Genomic DNA, 24903 nt, shown 5'->3' on the forward strand with positions numbered 1-24903 from the left:
GTGTTACCATTGCAGCCTTATATTATTCAAGGTCATTTCTGTTATAAATAATTTTTTCTAAATAAACTTTTTAAAAATACATAATATACTATATAGTTTTTTTTTCTAATTTGATAATTTGAATGCATAAGGCATAACAAACAATATATTTATATTTTTACTACTTTTTAAATTATTACAAAATGCTTTTTGTATATCATATTACAATGTTCAAAGTAGATTTTCTGAGAATTTTAAAATTTAAAATCTAATGTCAAACAAATAAAGAATCAGCAATACCTATTAGCCCTTGACTATAATATTGACGAACGGTGTAGTGGTGTGAACATTTTGTGTGCTCCTGAAACTTTGCTCATGGAAACTTGAAATACGTCTTATAAGTATAACTAATGCGTTACTATACTAATACTTGTAATGTATGAAATTGAAAATTTATACTGCCGCTATTATTGGCGATATCAGAAAAGTAAAAAAACTTACAAAGTGTAAGTATGTAAAAAATATATTATATTGTTTTGTAGCTTCGCGTGGTTTTGAAAAAATAAATTAAAAATATTCCCAAAACTGTCAAAACTTTTCTAGAAAATTGATGTTGACTAATAATTTAAGATTCACTCTGTTTGACGTGTTAAGTCTAGCATTACGCTACCACGATGTCTGTATAGTTGATTTTACTAAAACTTAATTTTTTTTTAGTGATCCGCGTCCTGAAACAATTACCCATACAACAGTAGTTGCACATTTCGGTGGGGAAAACGAGTTTTCGGACTCAATACCTACGATTCCCTTCCCCTTTAATACCATATTATATGAGTGCCTCTGTTGCTCCCGCCCATGGACAATTGCGTTTCCGGAATCATAATAATTACAATAACGACATTTTACTGATATATCGTCACTACCATATTTATGATAATTAACATCATCAACGCCGTCATAATATTATTATTGTTGTTGCTCTGTTGTACGTATTATAATATACCTATTATACCTACCTGCCTACCTAAGCTCGCGGTCGAATACACGCGCGCGCACGCACTGACCATCGTTCGGGTAAAGAAACGGACGCTGAGAAGTCAGGAGCAGTCGCAACCGGACCACCACAGTTGGCGTAGCTATTACCGATTACCGGACCGATGTTATTTATAATATCAATAACATTATTATTATCCCGGTATACCTAGGTATAGTTCAAACGTGTGCGACGCGTGTGCACCGCTGTTGGTTAAGAAGTATCAATATTATCGAACGCAGTTTTCTGTTTTACGCTCACCCGTCCGACGCGATTTAAATCCGGTCATAGTGTCGTATAGTTGCAGTTTGTCGTCTCGTCAATTATTATTATATATTATAGGCAGCCGTTCCGACGCCATCGATGAAAACCCAAGTGCTCGCGACCCGTCTCCAAAACTATTGGTATATATGAGTTTAATATGTCTATTATATTTTATTATTGATGTTTATTGTGTTTTTGTGCGGGAGTATGTCGCGTCTACGTATAATAGGTAGGTACTTGTGTATTATTCGGGCGAGGAAGAGCGTCGTTATTATACTTCGGAAAATGTTTTCCGACTATCCGCTACCCTCGTCGAACCTATAAATTATAAGCTATAATAATAGTCGTACACGAGTGTCTAGGTGGAAGTTATAAAGCTAGTTTTAAAATAAGGCGTGTTATTATATTTTAACAACGCTAAAAACATTGAATCCCCTAAAATTTAAGTACATTTACGTTTACCCATAAATTATGAATTCGTATTTCTAGGAATAATTAATAATTTAAACCGTCCGTTTTGCAGTCGGGTGAACGGGTAAACAAAATTTCCTTCCAATCAAACTAGATAATATTATAATGTAAACAGACAATATTTTCCAATTTATTACCGATAACACTGTTATCTACAATGTGGATCCTAAAAATTAAACATCATTATCAAACTATAATGTTTACAGTATACCAGTAGAACGGTTGATATAAAATGTGAAGTTTTAACTAAGTTCCAACGCTAATGTAATGTTATGTAACCTTACTACCGTATGTACCCTTTTTGTATTAACTATCTACTAGTACCTTAACCGATTTTTAATTTTTTTTATTTGTCTGTATGTCTGCGAGGGTGTCATTATGATTACAATACTAAACGTTTTAAAATTAAACAAATTTAGTGATTTACTATAAATTATAACGTAAATAAGTCGCAAAAAATATACGTACATTTTATACTTTTATAGTTCGTACCGTTATTGCTCACCGTTTACGAATTATTGTGCAAAATAATATGTGTCCACTTATATTGTATATTACCTATATTATACATTTGACCATTACACACATATTTTAATATATTATTTTAAAGTATTGTCAGTACCTATGTATATAAATAATATCGGTATGCAGGTAAACCGATAAAACGGATTGGCATTCCTTTTGAGTGTATTCAAATATTAGTGTATAATTATTACATTATCAGTCTGAAGACTTAATTGTCATTGCGTTTTGCAGTCCTTGCCAGTATACATTAGCCATTAGGTATACATATTTTTCTAACGATCCGCTAACTTACGACAGTTTAAATGTTTATCAATAGTATTATGTATTTATGTACCTAAAAAAAAAACGCGTGCTACTTCTTGAATAAAATTAATACAAATTATAATATTTAATAAAGTATATTTAGTGAGTTCCGCGTAATACATACATTATATTATATACATATGTCACATTGGTAATTTTTATAGTAAATAGGTATATAAAACACAATTTCTTAATAAACTTCTAGGTAGGTACTCCATACAAATTTAATAAAAATATAACAAACTGTACATATCTATTAATATATTATTGATAAATAAAAATTATAATAATAATACTAATAGCAACTAATAGTTGATTGAACTTGATCGTCGCGTCATTTATTTTCTATATTAATCTATAAAATGGAAACACACAAGTACATTAGTACATATAAAAAACATGTATTTGCCTAATTATTAGTAAATACCTCATCTTTTATCTTATATGTTAAAATTAAATAATTGATATCTGTGTTTATTGTTACAAACTTTCAGTGATGACATTTGTTTGAAAACAATCAGCTTTGATTTTGTTTATTTAAAGATGCCATTAAAAAAAATAATTAATTATAATTATATTATATATCCTATAAAAAATTGATTCTATTAAAACGTAACTTAGAATATATTTATATGATTTGGTATAAGTTTTTTTATTATTCAAATACACGGTTAATCCTATAAGACAATGATCGCATGAGTCAGGAACTCATTATAACATGCATTTTTAGGTACGCAATAATACATTATAATATTGTATATTTAGATCGGCGATAAAAATATGTACCTCCATTGTATATTATATTATAGTTAAATTTAAATAAATGTTATGGTATATAAAAATCGTTAGTAGGTAAATTTAAACAACGTAATTAAATGTTGGATTGGTGGATTCATAGGTGAACATCACCCCTTCCCCGAATACTCACATATATATTTATATATTATATTATGAGCTCCCATGGTCCATGTAAATAGTTATTGTAGTGTAGGCTACTTTACTTTGGAAAATGCTTGTCTCTTGAAAAGAAAATTTGATCCCGAGTTCTCTAACTATAGACCTTATATGATAAAAATGTTTATCACTACTATAAAGAGTATAGGCGATTGTACTCGTGGAGATTGCTACTTACACAGTTATTATTTATTATTGGCACATATATAAAGGGGAGTTTGGGAGTTACCCCCCGAAAATAAAAATATATGTAATATTGATTATTGTACATTTTTTTATGAGCGTCCCAACGAAATGTTTTTGTGTGCTTGTATGATTTATTACAGAAATACATTTTTGATATCATTGTATTTTTTAAGTGGCCTTAATTTTATTTCCATTGGAAATATAATAGCGCTATAGTAATAAATTCTTGTGTTGCGTGTGTTATATTATGATATAAAATGATTTTAGGACATCAAAAAGCATGGCTTCCGATCCTCTTAATCATACTTCATTAATTCTACATAGTATGGACATATTGTGTCAACACAAAATATTATATTGTATTCAACAATTGTTATGATAATCTCCGGTAGGAAAAAATTATACAATTTTATCTTTTCACCGGGTTAAGTTACTATTGTTTACGGGTATATAAATATGACTGTAAATAATAGTCGACGGAGTGTTAGAGCCATATCAGTATAATCAGTATATTATTAGTTATATTTTTGATTCCACTATTATTATGTACCAATTAACTTTTACTTCTGACGTTTGGCAGATGTAAATGCTATAATAATCTACTATCTAACTGTTTAGTGTTTACATGCACATACAACACAGGTAGATTTAGTTAGGTAGGTTTATTAATAAGAAAATTATTATTATAAAAATTAGGTACTTATATTTCAATATAGTATATAAATTCATACACCTTAATGTATAATATATAGTACCTACTACAAATAAATTTAACGAATGAATATTTAATTAAATTTATCAATTATTATAAAGTATCTTAGATCTGATTAATCTTCATACGCCAGTGATTAGAGTTTTGTTTTATACTGTATACAATTACGTCTATAGTGTATAATAACAAAGTCGTAGTTCATTTATATATTTGATTGGAATTTAAACTACCTAATATTATTGTGTAATAATTAATGAGTAGGTACTAAGGTACAATCTATTGTAATATCTAATAAAATGATAAACGTTAAATGTATTCAACAGAAAAAATCCACACGTACATAATTAATTTTTAATTTAATTCAAGAGCCAATCAAATGAATTTATTAGAGTAAAGCAGCTAATAAATATAACTATAACAGTGATATACAACTTAATATAAGTAATGTAGCATAATATTTTCAATTTCCATGGAAATAATTCGTGCAGCAACAAAGGTTGGGTAATGTAACAATACCGCACTTTAACCCAGTTACTAATTAGTCATTATACTTGCATTTAGTGTTTACTTGCAGTGTAATAAATAATTGTAGGTATATCATGTACCTATCAGTTATATACAATATATTATATAAAAAAAATATTAAACTTATTTTTAAATGGTATGAAAAAAAAATATTATTATAATAACAATTATGTACAAATAAAAATAAATAAATTACAGTAATGTCTACGAGTATTGATATAATTATTAAATATTAATATTGTATAAATACGTATTTGAAATAGAACATCCGAAGAGGTTTTTCAGTTTTTTTTTTATTCATTAGTTTTATGGTAAAACCTAAGGGTTATTGGCAAGCAAAGTGAGCAACGTGTAGTGAATAGGTATACACATAATATTATAGGTATCCTGAAATCCTATTATAGGTATCCTTATATTATATGTACAATATATATATATTATCAATAAATGGCACAAAATTTAAATAACATTTAAATATTATGATAGTATAATGTATGAGTATTTTTACAACCACATAGAACCTAAATTGATTACCACTGTGGTTCTTAATATTATCAGATGGTGGGATTAAACAGTGATCTTGGAGTGTTTTTTGATAAAAAATAACTATAAAAAAATGTTAATGATTGAATAAAAATTAATTTTACGAGATTTCAGAAAAAGTCGCTTGCATAAATACAAGCAATGATTTCAGGATCGGATAATATTAAATTTATTTATACGTAATATATGTACATAATTTATATAAAAGTTATTATAATTAATATTATTATACAATCACATTAACTAAGAAGGGCTTATGCTATGTTCCATTATTATTATTAAAAATTCATAATATTATAATCAATGACGGTGATAAGTAATATCTAAATTATGTACTACATAATTAAATACACACACAGCATTCGAATACACGCCTATGGCACATATGCTATTCGATGATGTCCATGTGTTTTTTATTGTAACCTACGTATGGTAGCTATATAAATGATAATTCGAAGGTAAACAACGTAATGCTTTTTAATTATCATTAAGTTACGATATAATCCTAATAAATAATTGTACTATATAACTAAATGTTAAAATATAGAAAATTATTGAGCGTGGGGTTGGGGTATAATAATTGTATGATTATATTTTTCTAGTTTCTTTAGTTAAATTATCTACATTTTGAATACCGTTAAATTAATTTCGTGAATTTTAATAGGTACTCGAATAATAATCCAAATCAGTTGTTCTCAATTTTTTATAGTCTACGATACCTTTTTATCAATAATCAGATGGTAATTTTCCTTTTAAAGTTCATTTCAAAGTAAAAATTAGAAAAAGTTAAAAACCAAAGTATTTTAAAATAGTAAACTCGTTTATTAAAAATAATTACGTTGATTATTGTGGGTAAAAAAATAAATTCGTAAAATAAACGAAAACTGAGCGGTAAAATTTTTACTTTTTTAGAAGGTAATTAATATAATTTTTAGAATTAATTTTAAATTTCAATATTATAAAAACTTTCTAAAGTTTTCATGGAACTTTTATAAGTTTTAAAAGATATCATTAGGTTTATAGTTGTTATTAATTATATGTATTATATAATTAATATTTTTACTGGGTGCGTTTGAACCAATTAATACCGAAAAATATAATTTATTTTAAACTCATTATTTATAACTATTAGGTTAGTTTAATAATAATTATTATGGTATTAATGTAAAATCTGTTGTTTAACCACTAGGTATACATATTAAAGTAGAAATAATAATATACAAGCAGATGTAACTATAAGTAGTTGTCCTTCGGACTTCTACGTCCCAACAATAGTATATTTTAATATTGTATTAGAATTTATATTATTTTAGATCCTAATCGGAGCAAGGAAGAAATTGCAGAGTTTTATAACGATGTAAGTATTTAATTTTAATTTTATAATATTAAGTGTTGTTTGTGCAGAACCGTAGATTTATTTAAACTTAATAATGAACTTTTTTTTTGTTTATTTTAATTTTTAATTTATCAGTACTACTCGTATAAAGTTGTTGAAAAATTTTTCGAAGATTTAAGCGAGCACCGTAATCTTATACAAATCTTTAATTCTAACAATGGTATTTGCAGATCGATCGATAACGTACTGGGATCGTTATAGACCTGATATAGGATCAGAATTCGAGTGAGATGTTTATGCGTAAAATCTGCGCAACGAAAACGACGACGAAAACTCAGGAAATTCAGAAACGTAGTTCGGTGCCGATTTGACATCAGCAATATTATCATAACAATTCATCAGTCTGAAAGAAGAGACCGAATACTGCAAATTAAAGATTGCATTAAATAACACACATAGCCTAAAGAAATGGTACGTTAAGTAATAAACAGAAATTAGGTAGTAGCAATTGTTATATTATAATGTTAACGTAACTTTTACACTTTTTCATTAATTTCAATGATTCATTTTTGTTATTTCGTTCCATTTCTGTTGTTTATCAGTCTTTACCGATATGTGTACTATTGTCGTTTGCATGGATGCTGTTGGTGAGTTCGTCTTTGGCTGCCCATCCACCGTCACCTTGCCCGGACACATTCTCTTATGAAGGATCGGAACCGGAAAACAACAGGTGGTATGGCGAGATATCATTGCGGACTGACGAGAGTCTTGTCGGCATCCGACTGGACGTTGAACTGGACCGACAAGCAGATTTAATGGTAGTAAGTTTTATAAATTATATTATAATATGTATATTGTATAGGTATAACATAGGTTAGGTTATACAGATAGCGTATCATTGGATTTTTGATTTCGACGTCAACATTATAGCGTAGTACCTTCGCTTGTTGGGAGAACCGAAAAATATAAATCGTTGCAGTTTTGTTCGCTATAAAATATTATTGTTGATTAGTGTGATTAATACATAATATTATATTATTATATAGTTATGTACCTACTATAAGAATTAAATTATAGTTAGAGTTAACAATTTACATTAAGTGGAATTCCTGGTTCGTGTACTCTGTTCAATGTACATAATTATTATATTATAATTCAAACAAGATTCCACGTTATTTAATCCGGTATTTTTGTATACTCAAATATATACTTAATACTTTACATAATATACTTTTGTATAGGTTGAGTCACGAATTGATATTATTGTAACACTGATAATTTAAAGGTCTTTAATTTTAGAATTTACAATATTAAGCAGAAGTGTAATTAAGAACTATAAAATATATCAGTATTATCATTAAAGTAATGATATAATATAAAAATTATTACGTTTATATGATTGCAGTCATGGATGGGAGAGATAACGACAAACGACAATATGAAATTCACTGTATTGAACTTAAACCAAAAACTGAAGCCCGGACCCCCTGTGTTGTCTAGGATCATGGTTAAGTTCAACCGGTCGACAGGAAGTCCAAAATTGCGGTTCATCCGACTTAACGGCCGTAAAATCTGCCCTGAAGATTCCAGTGAGTGACCTTTTATATTATAAACCTATTTATGTAATACATAAATACATATATTATGTATATTATGTATATTATAATTATGAAAATTAATAGTTTTATTATTTTGGTCTATTAACTATTTTTTCTCAATATTAAAAATATGGTTAGGTTATATTTTAACAGATTTCTCTACAATAAAATAGTTGAGATAAAATTATAAATTAATGTGAAAAAAAAAACAATATTTTTTTACATCTTGGAAATTTTACTTTTTATATTTTAGTCTAAATATTGACGAAAATTATATGATTTATCCCAATATTTTTATTTTTAATTATTTATTTGAACGTGAGACCTTGGACATTTTAAAATTGTATTTAACTACAAGTTACTATTTTATGATTACACGATGACGTGATAATATATATATATTTTAAGAATCAATTGACATAAATGTACTCTGTAAATCAACAAACAAGTTTCCTATTCTATCGCTGTCTATATCGTCTGCGAAATTGTACATTACGTGTAATAAGTACACAGTAAAAATTAATTATCCAAATAACATATTCGTTTTAGACACCTTTTACAATAATTATTATTGTATTATAATATTAGTTTAAACTTAGTACATAGTCCATATCCATTAGTCATTGTTCTATTTATGATTAATCTATACCAAATATATCAAATAAATATTTGAATTATTTTTAATTAATTGTTTTAAAAATTAATGTGATTAATGGGGTTAATGGTGACAGTAATCGATAAACGTATAATTTTAAATATACTATAAGTATGTAGGTAGGTACCTATTGTAACGTTTAATTTATTTCCGTAGATAATTATTCTTTATAAGAAAAATAAGTAGATAGTAAGTACAATATAACAATATCAAACTTAAATTTTTGTAATTATTTTGTATGAATATTACATAAAACAATAAGTCACAAAATAACCATACAATCATACAAATAAGTTAAAATGATAAAAGGAATACTAGATGAATCAAAGTAACGTTACAATGTTTATTTAATTAAAATAAATTTATAAAGTCAAATGCATTTTCTTATAATAATAATAATAATGTTGGTTAATAATAAAAAAAAACTATTGAGTTAGTCGGTTTAAAGTTAACTATTGTAAGATATATTATACTTATATAGCATTTGGAATTTAAAACTATTATTTATTATTATTTTATAGATTAAAAATTGTTATTTAGTATTCGTTAGGAATGTGAAAAGTAGTCGGTGGGTGAATTCTTCCCCTAGTTTATAATACATTTAAGTATATTATATAATTATTTACTATACGAGCATAACCTATATTTTTATTTATGCGTGTTTGTAGACTTTAACATCAGGGTGCTTTACTATGTTTGTTATTCTGCATTTGACCTAAAAAATTTATTATCAATTGACCTTTTTTATGGTAGGGAGTAGCCGAGTAGAGGAGAAAGAAATCAAAAGTTTGTGGGGTTTTTTTTATTACACTATGATCGTTATTGAGTATTATAAGTTATTCACAACCTTTTTTTGCCGTCTTAGGTTACAGTTCCGGGTACGAAGAGGAAACCCGACCCTCACAAAGGCCACCACAGAGTACCAGAAGACCTGATCCCGAGTTTGGTGCCAATCCAGATAAATATCCGATAAGCAGTGGTAATACCAATCATCAAGACAAGGACCAGTATCCGGTTAACGGCGTCAACAATAACCACCGTGACAAAGAAAATCCTATCAGACCAGGATCGGAATATTCGCCACAGGATGGCCGTCCGACGACCACCGAAGGAACTTACACGACTCGGAAGACAAACAGGGGAACGACAACTACAACAACGACGGTGCCCCGAAATCCCTATGAACTGCAGGGCAACGGAAATGGAAACGGCAACGGCAACAATAGACCGAACACGGTAACGTTGCAGGCCAGCAGCACCGACCCGAACAGTGAAATAAACGGTGTCATCAACGGGCTGCTGCAGAACCAGAACAGTAGAAACAAGACCGTCATCATAACCGTCATCGACGAGAACCACAATAACCGACCAAATGTTGGTACCGGTGGTGGTCGACCGGAAATTTCGGACAGTGGAAGTACGACTAGGCCGAATGTAGGAAATAACAGACCAACCGCTCAGCAGACCAACCAAAAGCCCAACGGAAACCAACAGATCAACGGTAGCGGAAGCAGTGGATCTTATACAGGGTTAGTTAATAAATCGTGTTAAGGCATCGGTCGTGGTAGCATGAAACGCCGTGTATTTGATCCTGAAGATAACGGCGGGGACAAGTAGTCTTGGATATAGAAAACTGAAAATAGGGTGGGGCTAACAATTTTTCAGAAATAATAAATTTATGATTTTACATAACAGATAAAATTTGATACATTGAATAGTGAATACCTTAAAAACGGGTGCTATCAAATCCGTGTATTTAAATTATTATAGAGAGAATGTAAGATAGGCCGACTGCAGGTAAAGTTATTTTTAATAATATAAAATAATATTTTATTGTAGAAAATGTATTATAATTTAGAATGAAATTAAAGATTTTATGACATCAACAACAATATAATGAGTCGACAATTTTATAGCCAGTTTTGAATGTAATTGCTATAGATGTTTCGATTATTTAATACTTTTTCAAATTTATGGAAACTAAAATACGAGTATTTTGAGTTCAGTAGTTTTTTTTAGGTGTTACTATTTATTTTAAACGGCTCATTAAAAGAAAACCTATATTTTAAAATAATTTAAAAATGGTTTTGTCTAAAATTTAAAAATTTTTCACAGCTCTGTCAACTCGCTTTCGTCTAGAGGTCCCTCGTGCGGCGAAGTCAAGATGGCCGTGCCGCTGGTGACCGCTGGACAGTCCACGTACAGGGGACAATGGCCCTGGCACGTGGCGCTTTATTTGATCGAAGGCATAAACTTGAGCTACCATTGCGGCGGGTCGCTCGTGTCCAAGAATAAAATCATTACGGGTAAGCTGTGTACTTTGAATCGGTTATTACTTTGGGTAAAATTGTTGTGATATGTGTATAACTCCTCCTCCTCCCTAAAATATTGTGTGAAAATCCGTAATTGTATATATTTTTAATGGCAAATTCTTTTTTTGTAAGTATGGAATATTCTACAATTAATTTTTTCGTTTATACCATTACCACATATTATGCAAAAAAAAGATTATAGCTACTTAACTAATAACTATAAGCCATATTTATATACCTATACTTAACCATTACAAATGCAATAAAATATTTATACGAATTATTGAACATCGAGTATGATTATAGAGATATCAAATTACTTGTGAATACTGACTATAATTAACATAATAATATTATTGGCATCTATTTATGTTGTTCTATGTTCACGGAAGCTATATAATTTATATCTATAAGATATACGCAATATCTTAGGAAGTACTATACTATATAGGAGCCAGGAGGTGATTATTTTAAATATTAGTATTCGATTTTTTATTGCCCATATTTTAATTTATATCACATTATACAGGTAATATATTATATAATGTATTATTTTTTTTCAAATTCCAATGTCCGAAACTACCGAACCCGATATAACATTTTTAATACTCAATAATTCTTATGCGATAATATAATATTATGTAATGTTTCTATTCTTTCAGCGGCTCATTGCGTAACACACAAACTAAATGACGCAGTCCTTAATTCAACCAAAATAGTCGTCTACCTCGGAAAATACCATCAGCTTCAGTACAGTGACGAGCTGGGCGTCCAGATCAAACAGGTGATGCTAACGGAAATGTAACTCTTGTTCTAGTGACAAGACTTTATTAGCCGTTTTTATCATATTTAATATACCTATATTTTCTCCGTCGCAGGTCGTCCAGATAAAGGTATTCCCGTCTTACAACAGCAGCTCATACTTCGGAGACATAGCTATATTGACGCTGTCCTCGGACGCCGAATTCACAAGCTACGTGACCCCTGTGTGCCTTTGGGAAAAGAGGTCTGACAGTTTGGACGACATCGTTGACAAAGACGGAACGGTTAAAATAATTTTTACTTCGCTACATTTAAATATATTTAATATAATGCATATAATTACAATGATGATCTAGCCATACAACACTTATTAAATGTGTGATTATAAATAAATTCCATCGATTGTACCTTTTTCGTATGTAAATTCCACTGGTACTAACGTTTGCCCTATAAGATAAACGTAAATTGAACCGTTATTATTTTTGGACCAATAGTATTTTAAATTTTAAGTTAAAACTAAATTTGACGATTTCTTTATAATTGTGTCTTTCTCTTCGATTAGGTCGTCGGTTGGGGCTTTGACGAAAACAACACACCGACCGAAGAACTGAAAATGGCCAAGATGCCGGTTGTATCACAGGAAACGTGCCTCTGGAGCTACCCGCAATTTTATTCAGAATTTACTTCCGATAGAACGTTTTGCGCCGGCTTCAGAAATGGTAATTGATTAAAACCTATACGTTTATAGTGAATAGAGGCATACAATAAAGATATAACTTAAATGTACTCGTATACCTATTTACACATATCTACTATGTTTTGTTATATGTCAAAATAATACTGATTTTAACGATCACCATATTATAATAATATAATATAAACAGCAGTAGAACTATTGCAACAGGTTATATTCATTAGGTACCTATATTATCCGCTCCAGAGTTTGATTTAATTTTTATTTCTCGTATCTATGATGTATTGATAATTATTATTTTTTGAACCAAATATACTATAGAAAATACAAGTAATTTCACGTTGTTAAGGTACGGTTTCCCTGCAGTGTCAAAGAGTGGAACAACACGGCGTCATGACGCCGTATCTGGACGCTGCAGGGAAACCGTAACTTTAGAACGAATATTGGCAACCGTATAAAAATGTAAAATACTTCAAAATATCTTATACTTACAAAAATAGCCCAAATAAACGTGCCTATAATATACAAAATACGATAGTATTTCGTCTTTTATAATATTATTATAATCTGATATAGGGACAAGCGTATGCAACGGAGACAGTGGCGGTGGCATGGTATTCTTGGAGAACCATAGGTGGTACCTAAGAGGTATCGTGTCCCTGACGGTGGCCAAAGACGGACTGCGGGTATGCGACACTAAACATTACGTGGTGTTCACGGACGTGGCCAAGTACTTGGATTTCGTCTGGAAGAATTTACAATGATGGCGTTCATGTCTAATCAATGATATAATATAATATGATATATTATAATGTATATTGTGCATCAATCGAACGCATACGATTTGTATATTATTTATAGTGTACCTATGTATGCCTTTCGCCGATTCCTATTATATGCGCACTTTGTGTTTATATTGCGAATATTTTATACTCTTTTTACAGTTGAAAAAACATTTTTTAGTGTGATAATAATGATAAGAATAATAAAAAAAGAGAACAAAATAAATTTTACTTTAATTTATTTATTCGTTAAAATACATAATATTTGTTGTATCGAAGTATTGTTTGACGAGTAGGTAGTAATAATAAATAGGTAGGTAGGTATAGTGTGATGAATGCCCCGAGCGAATTGTGTGCGATTTATGAACGATCGTTGATGGTAGTGCGTCGCTGTTTAACTACCACCGGGTTTAGGCAGCATTTGACCCAGCTGCTGTCCGGCGGTGAGCATCGACGCCATGTTTGCCATGTTCATGCCACGCATAGGTATGACAAAAGCGGAAAACCCTCCTAAAATTAGCGTCGGGCTCTGACCGCCACCGTTTCCTTGCAGGGTCGACGGCGACAGCGCCCCAGCCCCGGGAATCCCGGTTGGCAAGCCCCCGAACGGTAGTGTTGATCCCCCAAAATCGGTGGCGGGCGCGGTCGATGTTGTTTCGCCGCTGCCGCCGCCGGATACGATACTGGAAAGCGGACCTTTGGCCAACATTTCGTGTTCCGTGGTCGAGGTGGAACGCGTGCCGTCAATCAGTGGCGTTTCGATTTGGCCAGCTGTCGGGTTCAGCTTTAGGTCTTCCGCCGTTTCCTGAAAACAATATTATACGTTGGCATTTCAATAATACGGTGCGAATGATAAAATGGACGAAAAAAAAATCTCAAATCGTTACACACATTACATTATGATAATAATAATAATGAAATTTGGATAATTTTAATATATCTATTGTAATAATTGTTATTATACTTTGTATATGTGAACTAAACACAGTCGACGACAAAATGTACAAAGCGATTATTCGTGAAAATGTGCGTATATTATTAGTACGAATATTTTACATTATACATATAATATTTAAAGTGACGTATATATATTATTAAATTTATTTTATTGTTGCTTGTATTGTGATTATCAAGACAGTTATCAGACGTCGATCGCCAATTTATCCTCGCGTTCGTGTTTGATCTTGTCGAATATCGAAGCGTCTTTATCCTGCAATCCGTTTTCTTCGCTCAGATGCTCGACCCCGTCTGTGTAGTTATCGATCATAGCTTCCATTGCAGAGTCAATGTTGTGCAACCCTTGAATAAAGTTTTCAAACGGGGTCCTCTCTGGTTCGTCGATTTCATTTTCGTTATCGTCTTTTGTCAGTACTCTGTTTTCGATTTCGACATTTTTAGAAGCCTATAATTTAGTAAAAATGCATTATAATAGATATCCATCGGTATATTGTTATTAAAACACTACCTATGCGTAGTATAACGAGACACTATATGAACTGTATAGCTCCAAAATCGTGATGACCGCAATATTACAGGCATAATAATATAATATAAAAATATTTATTTAACGGTTGTCACAAAGAAAAAAAAACTATTTGGTTTTATATTACAATAATTATTTCGTCGGATAGGTGCTTGCATTAATGCATTAATCATAATAAAGGATATTATTTAATAATATGTATAATTGAATTGTATTCAATGACCTTAAGGGGAACACAGGATAAAACCGAAACGGGGGTAAACCGATATTGTTTATTACGCAACACGCACTAGTCTATGAAAGAAAATGATTAGTTTTTTATTTATTTCATTCCTTATTATAAACCATGATGCTATCACTGTTAACATCGACTGCAACGTTTTCATTTGAATTGTTATTCGAAAATGAACATTTTGAAGGTAATTATTATTATTTTACACATTTTGAACATAAGATACAAAACTCATAACTATGATAGAATTATACAACAATTATCATACACAGCATCTACCTAGTATAAATTCATAACTCGTATGTAAATGTTTTTAATTATTTTAAATAATAAATTCCTAAAAGTAATAGTAAATTTTAGTAGGTACATTTTTATAAAATCATAGCGTTACTTAAAAAGTTATTTTGTTTTTGTCATTATCTGAATATGTGTTGAATATTTATTTTATTAAATTTAATAAAATTATCAATATAGATTAAAGTATCTTTTGGTGTTATAATATATTTTTATTTTGGTTTTATTGAATTTTAATTAAGTTATTTACGTTTTAAAATATATTGGTAATTTATGAAACTTAAATTACGATAGTTACAATACTTAAATACAGTTCGTTTTTGTATTTGGTTATGTAAGTCCCTAGGGAAAAAAACTTAATACCTATTATATTTTTCTCCATAATTATTTAAATATATTTTTTATACCAGTGTTTTACCATGCATCGGTCTTATTACAAAACCGATAATATATTAAAGATTGTTTGAATTTCTAAAAAATAAATATAAATAATATTCACTGTATCACAAGTTTATTACAATTTGTAAACAAGTCTTAGATTTAAAGTACTTATTCAATATTTTAGACAAGAAGTTATTTAATACAATTTCTCAAATATAGATAAAGTATTTTTTAGATTCTGAATAATGTTGAGGGTATACATTTTTTGGTTGGTTTTACCCCGTGTTCCCTTATTGGTATAAGATATATGATAATATATTATATATTATATAATTTATTATGATATTTATTATTACATTATGTTATGTTATAGTTAAGTGGTAATATACTGTTATAGGAGGACTTATTATGATAATACAGAATCTCAGTTAATGAGATTATTATTTGAATATCTACTTAATATAAATATAATAATACTGATGATTGAGAGTATAATATTATATAAACTGGTTGAAATAGGAACACGATATGTTTGTAATATAAAAATGACAGAGTCTGTACTGTATTACTGGATATAGCTGTATTAGATGTTAAAGGAATTATAATGCATATTAGGCGTGTTTATTTATTTTCGGACTACATTTTTTTTAAGAAAATATTCGACGTAGGTAAATTAATTGATTAAATTTAATTATCTAAATTCATACACATCACTTACAAATATTATTAAATATATAGGTGCACGGAGATAATATTAAATCTAATATTCCATTTTATATGACGTACCTTTAGGAATACGTAGTAAATTTCGTAAATCATTTTTATACAAGTATTTATATTGTTGAGATATGATCAGGAATATATAAATATGCATTTTTACTATTATTATAACTATTAAAAAATAATGCTGTCGATATTTAAGTGTACAATAATAAAATTAAAAAGGTATTTAACTAGAAACATTGAACTCACTGAACTCATCACTGGATGTTTCTGAATGTTGTGACTTAAATAAAACAAATTAACGTGTGCGCTTATTTTAATTACAAGTATTCATGGATTATTGCAAATGGCGTGAACGTAATATTTTGTTTCGTACAAGAAACGACAGAGACTTAAACGCTTTATGCGTGTTCGCGTGATAGAAGTTAAACGACCTACGCGAGGCTACAGTAAGTTGTAAGCTGTAAGCATTAATATTATATAAACAAAAAAATTAAATGTATGACATTTGGTCGTAATTTTAGTGAACACGTGTGTGTATGTGTAATATAATGGTCGTAAAAAAACGACCGACGGGTGTATCAAATCATAACGTTTGCGATCATCGACGAAATAATAATAATACTGTCGTGCGACATATAAAATAGTGCTTATGAAAATTAATTATTGATGAAACGCGTTATTTTTTGTAATATTGTCGCGGTGGCGGCGATGACGACGACGATGATATAAATATTGACAACGGTCCATTATAATACATTGCGTAATAATATCGTGTAAGATTAAATGGCAGTAGATCCGCGGCGAATTCAGGCGGATTAGAACCGGACGTCCGAGAACATGTCGCGCAGCTTTTCCCGGGCGTTGTCGTAGTGCTCGGACCGGAAGAACGCGTCGACCGCCCGCAGCGGGTCCAGGGCCGCCGCGGTGGCGTCAGCGTCGGCCGACCGGAACCATCCGTTCATACCCTCGCCGAACTGGATCAGTCCCTGCGACATCATGTCGCACGTACCGTGCTGGAACTTGTCGGAACCGATGAACGTGCCCATGTACGACCACGGGGGCGGCGCGTTGCCCATCATGCCGCCCATGGACGACATGCCCTGGCCGCCGGCCTTGCACACGGCTTGGTGGAACTCGTCCGTCACCATGTAGTCGCCGATCATGTTGCGCGTCGTAGCGCCGCCGTCACGTCCGGCGCCGTCCCCAAACCGCTTGACCATCTGATCGGCGGCCGCCTTCCGCCAGATCCGTTCGAACGCTTCCGAGTCAAACAGCTCGGTCAGCGAACCGGGCAACACCTGCGGCCAATACACCACTAGTGTTTGTGTGCGTGTTTGTTTGTTTGTGCGTTTGTATGCATGTGTGTGTGTGCGTGCGTATTTGTGTGGTATACTAACCATGTGTGTTCGAGGGTTATTGGGAGACGCGTGAGTTTAGAAAACGTATCAGTGCCGCAATGTATAGTTTGGACATTTGTCCGGTCGATTTATTTCGATTTGTCCGAGTGTGATTTGAGATCCTATATTTTTATGTGTACTGTTTTATATAGTATAGTCACGTACAGCATACAATATTATGTATAAGGCGATCAATGTAAGTGCCTACACTAATTATTTCGAATTAGTTTTAAATTTTTTAAAAATATACCTAATTTGTGTGTAATTTTTGAAAAAAAAATCGTTTTTTTTTTTATAATTTTTATGTTTATTCTTTTTTTTTTAAGTTTTTCACTTTTTAAAAAGACATCATAGATTCACATTCCGAAGTTGAATATTTTCTAGAACGTGTACTTTGATTTATAAAATTCGAATTTTGTAAGATATTTATGATGTCGTTTGGAAAAAAAAGATTAAATAATGTTATGAGTGTTATGACAATTACGGATAAGTTGTATGTGTACATACACAAAATTTAAACATTTCTTTAATCTTTAACAAGCACGCAATTAAGAATATAATTAATATGTATTTTCTACTACGAACTGCTTGAAAACTACAGGTACCTAATCCATTTTGTTAATTTTATTATAATATTTATGCATCTAAGGGGTTATAAAATGTATAATTTCAGTAATTTTTGATGACAGGTAAAATTATTGAACATTGTTTTTTATCGTTTTATATATTATAATTTCAAGTTGTTATAATTCGTATTGTAAATTATACATAAATATTTAGCCATATACAATAACAATTAAGCGATAAACTATTTTTTTCTCACGAATATAAATTGAAAGAGAAAATACTTAGTATATATTAATATTTAAAAAAATTATAACCTAATTGTTCCTTAGTCGAAATCATAGGTTCCGAACTACATCGGTCGACAATCATCCGATCATGTCTCATAAAAATTAGGATACGACCAATGACGAGCATAACATTATATGGTCTCTTGGAAGTATAAATAATTGTTTTTACCCGAATCATATGGAATATTGTATTCTACACATTGTATTTTCCAGGTATAAGTAATTTTGTGCATCAAATCTTTAACCGTAATAACTTAAATATGTATATAATTTGTCTAACGATTTTACTTATTGTCATAAAGTAATATTATTGAAAATTGGCCGAGTAAATTCGTTTTGAATGTTAGATAATATATTATTATAATATATTATTTGCATGCACAACGTGGGAAATTATTTCTATCATTATTTTTGAGCTGTTTATGCGATGGATCTGACGTGAGAATCCTTTTACGTTACCAAGATCTTGTGGATGTTTGGATACCGCAGGATCCGTGGAAATAGCTAGCGGCCTGTCGCCATATTTAGATTCAAAACATTTTTCACGCATAATTAATCGTATACGATCGTAGACATTTTAATTATAAATCCATACACACATACACACGCATACACGCACACACATAAAAATACATATATTTATAAATTTATAATAATATATTAAACATAGTTACATGTTGGATTAATATTACATTTTTAGATTTTTAAACTTAGCTAGTCATTTAATTATCTAATTGATAAATTGAGCTATAGTTAGTGTTATCCATTATGATAACTATTGAGATTATTTCCGTTGATATGAAAAATAACACTCCAAGTTAAAATCATGTTTAAGTATACCAGGTGTTCAAAAAGTTTGGAAACTCTGTACTGTATGCATAATTTAATACCTACACGGATCAATAACAGATAACTCTGATGTACATTTATAATATAAAATATTTAATAACCTCATTAACTATATCATATTATTGTTTATCATCCCAATAATATTAGTCTAACGAGTAATGACTGTTTCTAAACTTATTGAACACCTTGTTTATATTCAAATTTTACATTGCTTTATATTTTGCTTTTATAATTATATATTATATCATTAATGTGTTTAAATTTAATTAATAATTATTTTTCTTTCGATCACGCTGTTTGCTGTTAGGATTTTAAGTAAGAAATAAACAAACAAACTGAATTAATAATTTAATTGACGCAAATAAGCGATTGCCTAAAACATTGCAGATAAACGACAGCGTAATAACAATAAGTGGTGAAGTAAAAGCTTCTTTTATTACAAAATTAAAATTAAAATTGATGTAAATTTTCAAAGTCTTTATGCGTGATCCGGGTGATAATTAAAAACAAATTATTTAACTGTGAGTTAAGTTGTTATTCATCTTAATAATCGCTATTGAATTATAATTTAACGTTCTCAATGCTCATTTAAATCAGTAATATTTAAGTTAGCGTTTAAAAATACTAGCTCAAGTTAAAGTTAATATTTTTCTTTGACTTGCTTATTACATTTACAATGTTGTTGTCAGAGTACACGATTAAGACAAAAAAACGTTATCGTTGGTTGCTAATCAAAACAATGTGTGAGCATACTCCGAGTATTAAAATACTATAAAATAATACATATGATGATAAAATATAATCATATTATGAAACGGCAAATCGTTTTACGTTTGTATTCGTTAAAAACTTCGTTTGATTATCACAGTAGGTATACCTTCATCCATATTAATTGCACACGATAAAATTAACTACAGCGATAGGTGAAATATGATACACGTAAGTCTGTTTGGGTGTACTTGGGGTAGGCGTTCACCCAGAACTATTGCATTATGCATAATCGGCTATTTTACTTGTTTGTCATGTGCGCTGCTCCGGAACGTTCCTTTTATGATTGAGTGATACACATTTATTATAATACCAGTTAGAATATATTATCTTATGATCAACGATAGCGATTTGTATGTTTAACAATTAAAGAGTTAATTATTCTTTTAATAAATTCCTTTATTTTTCTTTTACAAATGTTTTCTGCTCTAGTTACCAACGTTGTATTTTAAAACAAAATTATATTGATAGGTATTTAATATATTATTTTTTGTTATATTTTACCGGCGTTATTAACAATTAAAACCGTTAATGCAATTATCACAGTATTCGAAAATGATTTTTTTTGGTCTACTATGGCACAAGTTTAATGTTTTATTAGTATATACAATTAATTATATATTTATATGATTTAAAACAATAAGCGATTGATATAACATATAAACATATCATTATAATTTATGATTATGATACATTCTGTTGTTATTTCACCCACCGCCAAACGTAATTTATAATTATTATTATATTATATATTATTACACTTTTATTTTTTTTTTTACTCAAATTTTATGTAAACAAAGTTATTTATTGTCAAATAAGATAATATAATTGAATTAGTTATTTTAAATGTATCTTTTATCTGATTGTAAATACTGAAGACTATGACGGATACGATAGGTTCTCGCCAGTATTCGAAAACGGATTTGACTGAATCAATCTTACTTTGATATTTTATAATTTAAATTATATTAGTTTTGAAATTTAACGACTGCATTTTACGATAAACTTATAATGTGATATTTGGATTACAACCAGCGATGAACTTTAATGGACAATTATTAGAAACTTGTATAGGGTGCTTTTAGTTGGTATTTATGTTTATAATATTATGCGTTATATTGTACGTTTATATTTATTCAGTACATTAAATAAATAATTTAAATAATTTTAGAAACCAACGTCAATAATTTTTTTCTTCAAAACTACTATAATTATATTTGATTGTAGTCAGAATTATAAAAATACATTTCAGTAATACCCTTATTATATAATATTTAAAAGATAGTTTCATGATAATTGAAAACACTCAATATCTCAGCATATTACAGTTGTTTTATTTTTATTATACCTAATCATTATTTTTTTGTTCGTCCTTGTACTAAATATAAATTTTTTTTAGAATTGTTTTTTTTTTTATAAAATTACTTTTTATAACTACTATTTTTTTAAAAGCAACTCTTTGTTTTTATCATTGACTATTTTATTTGTTTTTATTTTTGTTGAAAAATGATATTTTAAATGTTGGATAATATTTACATGTGCAACGTGTGAAATTATTATTATTTATCTGTAATTTTTGAGCTGAATGTATAAAGTTTGAGCTTTCAACTAATACATTTTTTAATTTATCTTAATAGCTAAAAACTACTTAATTGTATTCCAATAGGTAACTACAGTAAATTGTAATCAATGCCACCGATATTATTTTTATCTAGAATTTTTAGTTTCATAATTATATTTTATTTTATCTGTATGATGTATGTTATTATTAATTTTAAAAAGCATATAATTATTAAATATGTTTAGGCATATGTTATATAGTATAAAAAAAAAATTATTGGAGAAGATTAAGATATTAATGAGAGACTAATTTCATACGGCTCAAACACAACTGATTAATAACAGTAATTTAACACGTATCTTTCGCACAAATAATTATAATAAATAAATTTAAAAAAATGCTGTAGCTCAAATATTTTTTTAATTTAAAATTGATTCGATCACTTACATAAATAAAAGTTAATAAAGAAAAATAATTGGTGGTAAAAATGGGTTAGTGAAATTAAATTAAGTAGTAATAATTTGCCTGTTCAAAACTTAGGTAAAATTAAACAATAACATAAATTGTTATATTATTTATTTTTTATTATCTCGATAAACAAAAAAAAAAAAATAATGATTTACATGTCTCGCATATTGTATAATATGTTAAAATACTAATATATTTATTAATTATTGTCTTTTAATAGACCCGAAATTAATAAATACGTACGTAATACATTAAATTATGCTCAAGCAGTTAAGAATTAAAGAGTTAATTATTCTTTTAATAAATTCCTTTATTTTTCTTTTAGAAATGTTTTCTGCTCTAGTTACCAACGTTGTATTTTAAAACAAAATTATATTGATAGGTATTTAATATATTATTTTTATATAATATATGTATTTTTTATATATAACGAAAATAAATTTAGAAAATACGATAAATAAAAAATCTAAAGATAAAGTATATATTAAACTTATATATTTACCTGAGTAACTGAAACACGCGTAAACTATACGGACTACCTTTTGGCATACTGATTTGACGATTTAATTTGACACAATTCATAGATCACAAAATTTAAAAATGTTTGAGTTGGTATATTAAATTATACAATCAAAACCTGTTATTATTTTTTACCAAACAACGTACATATAGATGTATTTTAAAATATTTAATAAACTTTTATTATTCGTATAAGGGGGGGGGGGGGAATCACCGCCTCTAATTTGTTTTACTTAACGAAATATAATAGTCAATAAATGTACATATTATTTTAGTCACTGAAGAATATTTTAATATTGAGTATATACTTACAGCAGTTAAATCGTCGCGTGTGATTGATGGAGCGGCATCCACATGATGGAAAGCATCTGAAAAAAATGAAAAAAATAATAATCTAAAAATAGAGTTAAATAATATTATTATTTACAGCGACGCAAAAATACGCATAGTTAATAATCGAGAACGAAAATTTTTCAATGTGGTTAAAATTATATAAATATTACTATTTAGTGACGATATTTTACTTTTTTGCATACTACACAGTACTGCGTAAACGAATGTCATAACCAGTATGAATTTCGACATTTTCAGAGTATAATATTATAATCTTAAACCGATTATTATAAAAAAAATATATCGACTAAGATTGAAACAAATGTACGAATATTGATTTAAATTTAATACGTTTAAACGTAAACGTTTTAAAATGTATCACTAAAATGACTTAGTATGTATTGCACGTCAAAGTTGTACGAATGTCGATAGTTCAGGATTTTAATTTTTGGTATTATTTTAAATAATTAAAATTTAAAAATTAAAAAAAAAAATGTTCAAATAGTAATAGAATCACGTTGATTTGATAAACGTTACGTGTACTAACTGATACGATTAGTAGGTCGATCGAGCAATGAGATCGATACAAACAAACGCGAGTAATTACTTAAAAATGTTAATAAAATTAGAATATTCTTCGGCTTCTGTATGATAACGAGTGTTCGGTCGTAACAATTGATCGTCAGTTTAGTGAAAACATCCAGATACAGATAATAATAACAAAATAATAATATAGTGAATGAAATTCGGAAACGTACTTGGCGCTTGCGACCGCGTATTGTTTTTAATCGAAATTAAAATTCGTACGGACGCTTTTAAATTTTATCAGTGTAACGTCGCGGGCTGCAGTGGTATAATAATATTATACCATTAATTAATTACGGTCATAAACGTAATGGAGTGTTATTATAATAATATATGATACCTACTCAGCAATACGATAGTGCGCTTGTAATTATTATTGCTTCGAGATATACCTACGCGGCGTTTGTTCGGACTTACCCTTGACGAGGCACGCCAACACGATCAGCGCGAAATTCTTGGGTGACATGACGGCTGCGGTACAATACGACGACGACAATAATAACAATAATAATGCAAAGTATGATACGCGTTTAGATCGCAAGGAGTGTAATGTACACCGTGTACAGTGGCGAGTCGCAAACGCCCAGTCGCTTATAAATTGCTTTTCTGATAGCGGCGACCACGAGCGTTTCCGGTGATGGGCTGCGGTAATCGTTCTAATTTATTGCGACCGTTTCCCGCGCGCACGACCCTCACCGCAATCGGGGCCGGGGCGAACAAATGCAAATCCGCCCGGGTCTTATCTGCTTCGCCAATTATTATTGTGTACAACGTTAATGGAGCCGGCTATGCAAATTCCTCGCGGGCCGCCAGTGGGAA

At 29.6% G+C, this 24903-nt stretch overlaps 2 protein-coding genes across 6 annotated transcripts; one reads left to right on the forward strand and one right to left on the reverse strand.

The window, feature by feature from the left end:
* The first annotated feature begins 1058 nt into the window (after positions 1-1058).
* Positions 1059-13860, forward strand: LOC132916976 (serine proteinase stubble-like). 3 transcript variants are annotated; one of them, XM_060977461.1, is made up of 11 exons: positions 1059-1416; positions 6792-6852; positions 7062-7302; positions 7434-7652; positions 8237-8420; positions 9950-10613; positions 11200-11390; positions 12059-12180; positions 12275-12442; positions 12721-12877; positions 13429-13860. In XM_060977461.1, exons 3-11 carry the CDS (start codon positions 7300-7302, stop codon positions 13614-13616), a joined length of 1896 nt encoding a protein of 631 aa, XP_060833444.1. In that variant the 5' UTR covers positions 1059-1416; positions 6792-6852; positions 7062-7299; the 3' UTR covers positions 13617-13860. The 3 variants fall into 3 exon arrangements, with proteins under 3 accessions (XP_060833444.1, XP_060833443.1, XP_060833445.1); XM_060977460.1 differs by having other exon boundaries at positions 6809-6852; XM_060977462.1 differs by having other exon boundaries at positions 6809-6852; positions 7434-7649.
* Positions 13857-24726, reverse strand: LOC132916980 (uncharacterized). Of its 3 annotated transcripts, none has more exons than XM_060977469.1 (3): positions 24502-24726; positions 23479-23534; positions 13857-14439 (listed from the first exon to the last, which is right to left on the reverse strand). In XM_060977469.1, the coding sequence occupies exons 1-3, from the start codon at positions 24548-24550 to the stop codon at positions 14029-14031; spliced, it is 516 nt and encodes a 171-aa protein (XP_060833452.1). In that variant the 5' UTR covers positions 24551-24726; the 3' UTR covers positions 13857-14028. The 3 variants fall into 3 exon arrangements, with proteins under 3 accessions (XP_060833452.1, XP_060833451.1, XP_060833450.1); XM_060977468.1 differs by lacking the exon at positions 24502-24726 and adding an exon at positions 23691-24185; XM_060977467.1 differs by lacking the exons at positions 13857-14439; positions 24502-24726 and adding exons at positions 16698-18048; positions 23691-24184.
* Between the last annotated feature and the right edge of the window lie 177 nt (positions 24727-24903).

Source organism: Rhopalosiphum padi, chromosome 1 (assembly GCF_020882245.1).
Source record: "Rhopalosiphum padi isolate XX-2018 chromosome 1, ASM2088224v1, whole genome shotgun sequence".
Lineage (NCBI taxonomy): Eukaryota > Metazoa > Arthropoda > Insecta > Hemiptera > Aphididae > Rhopalosiphum > Rhopalosiphum padi.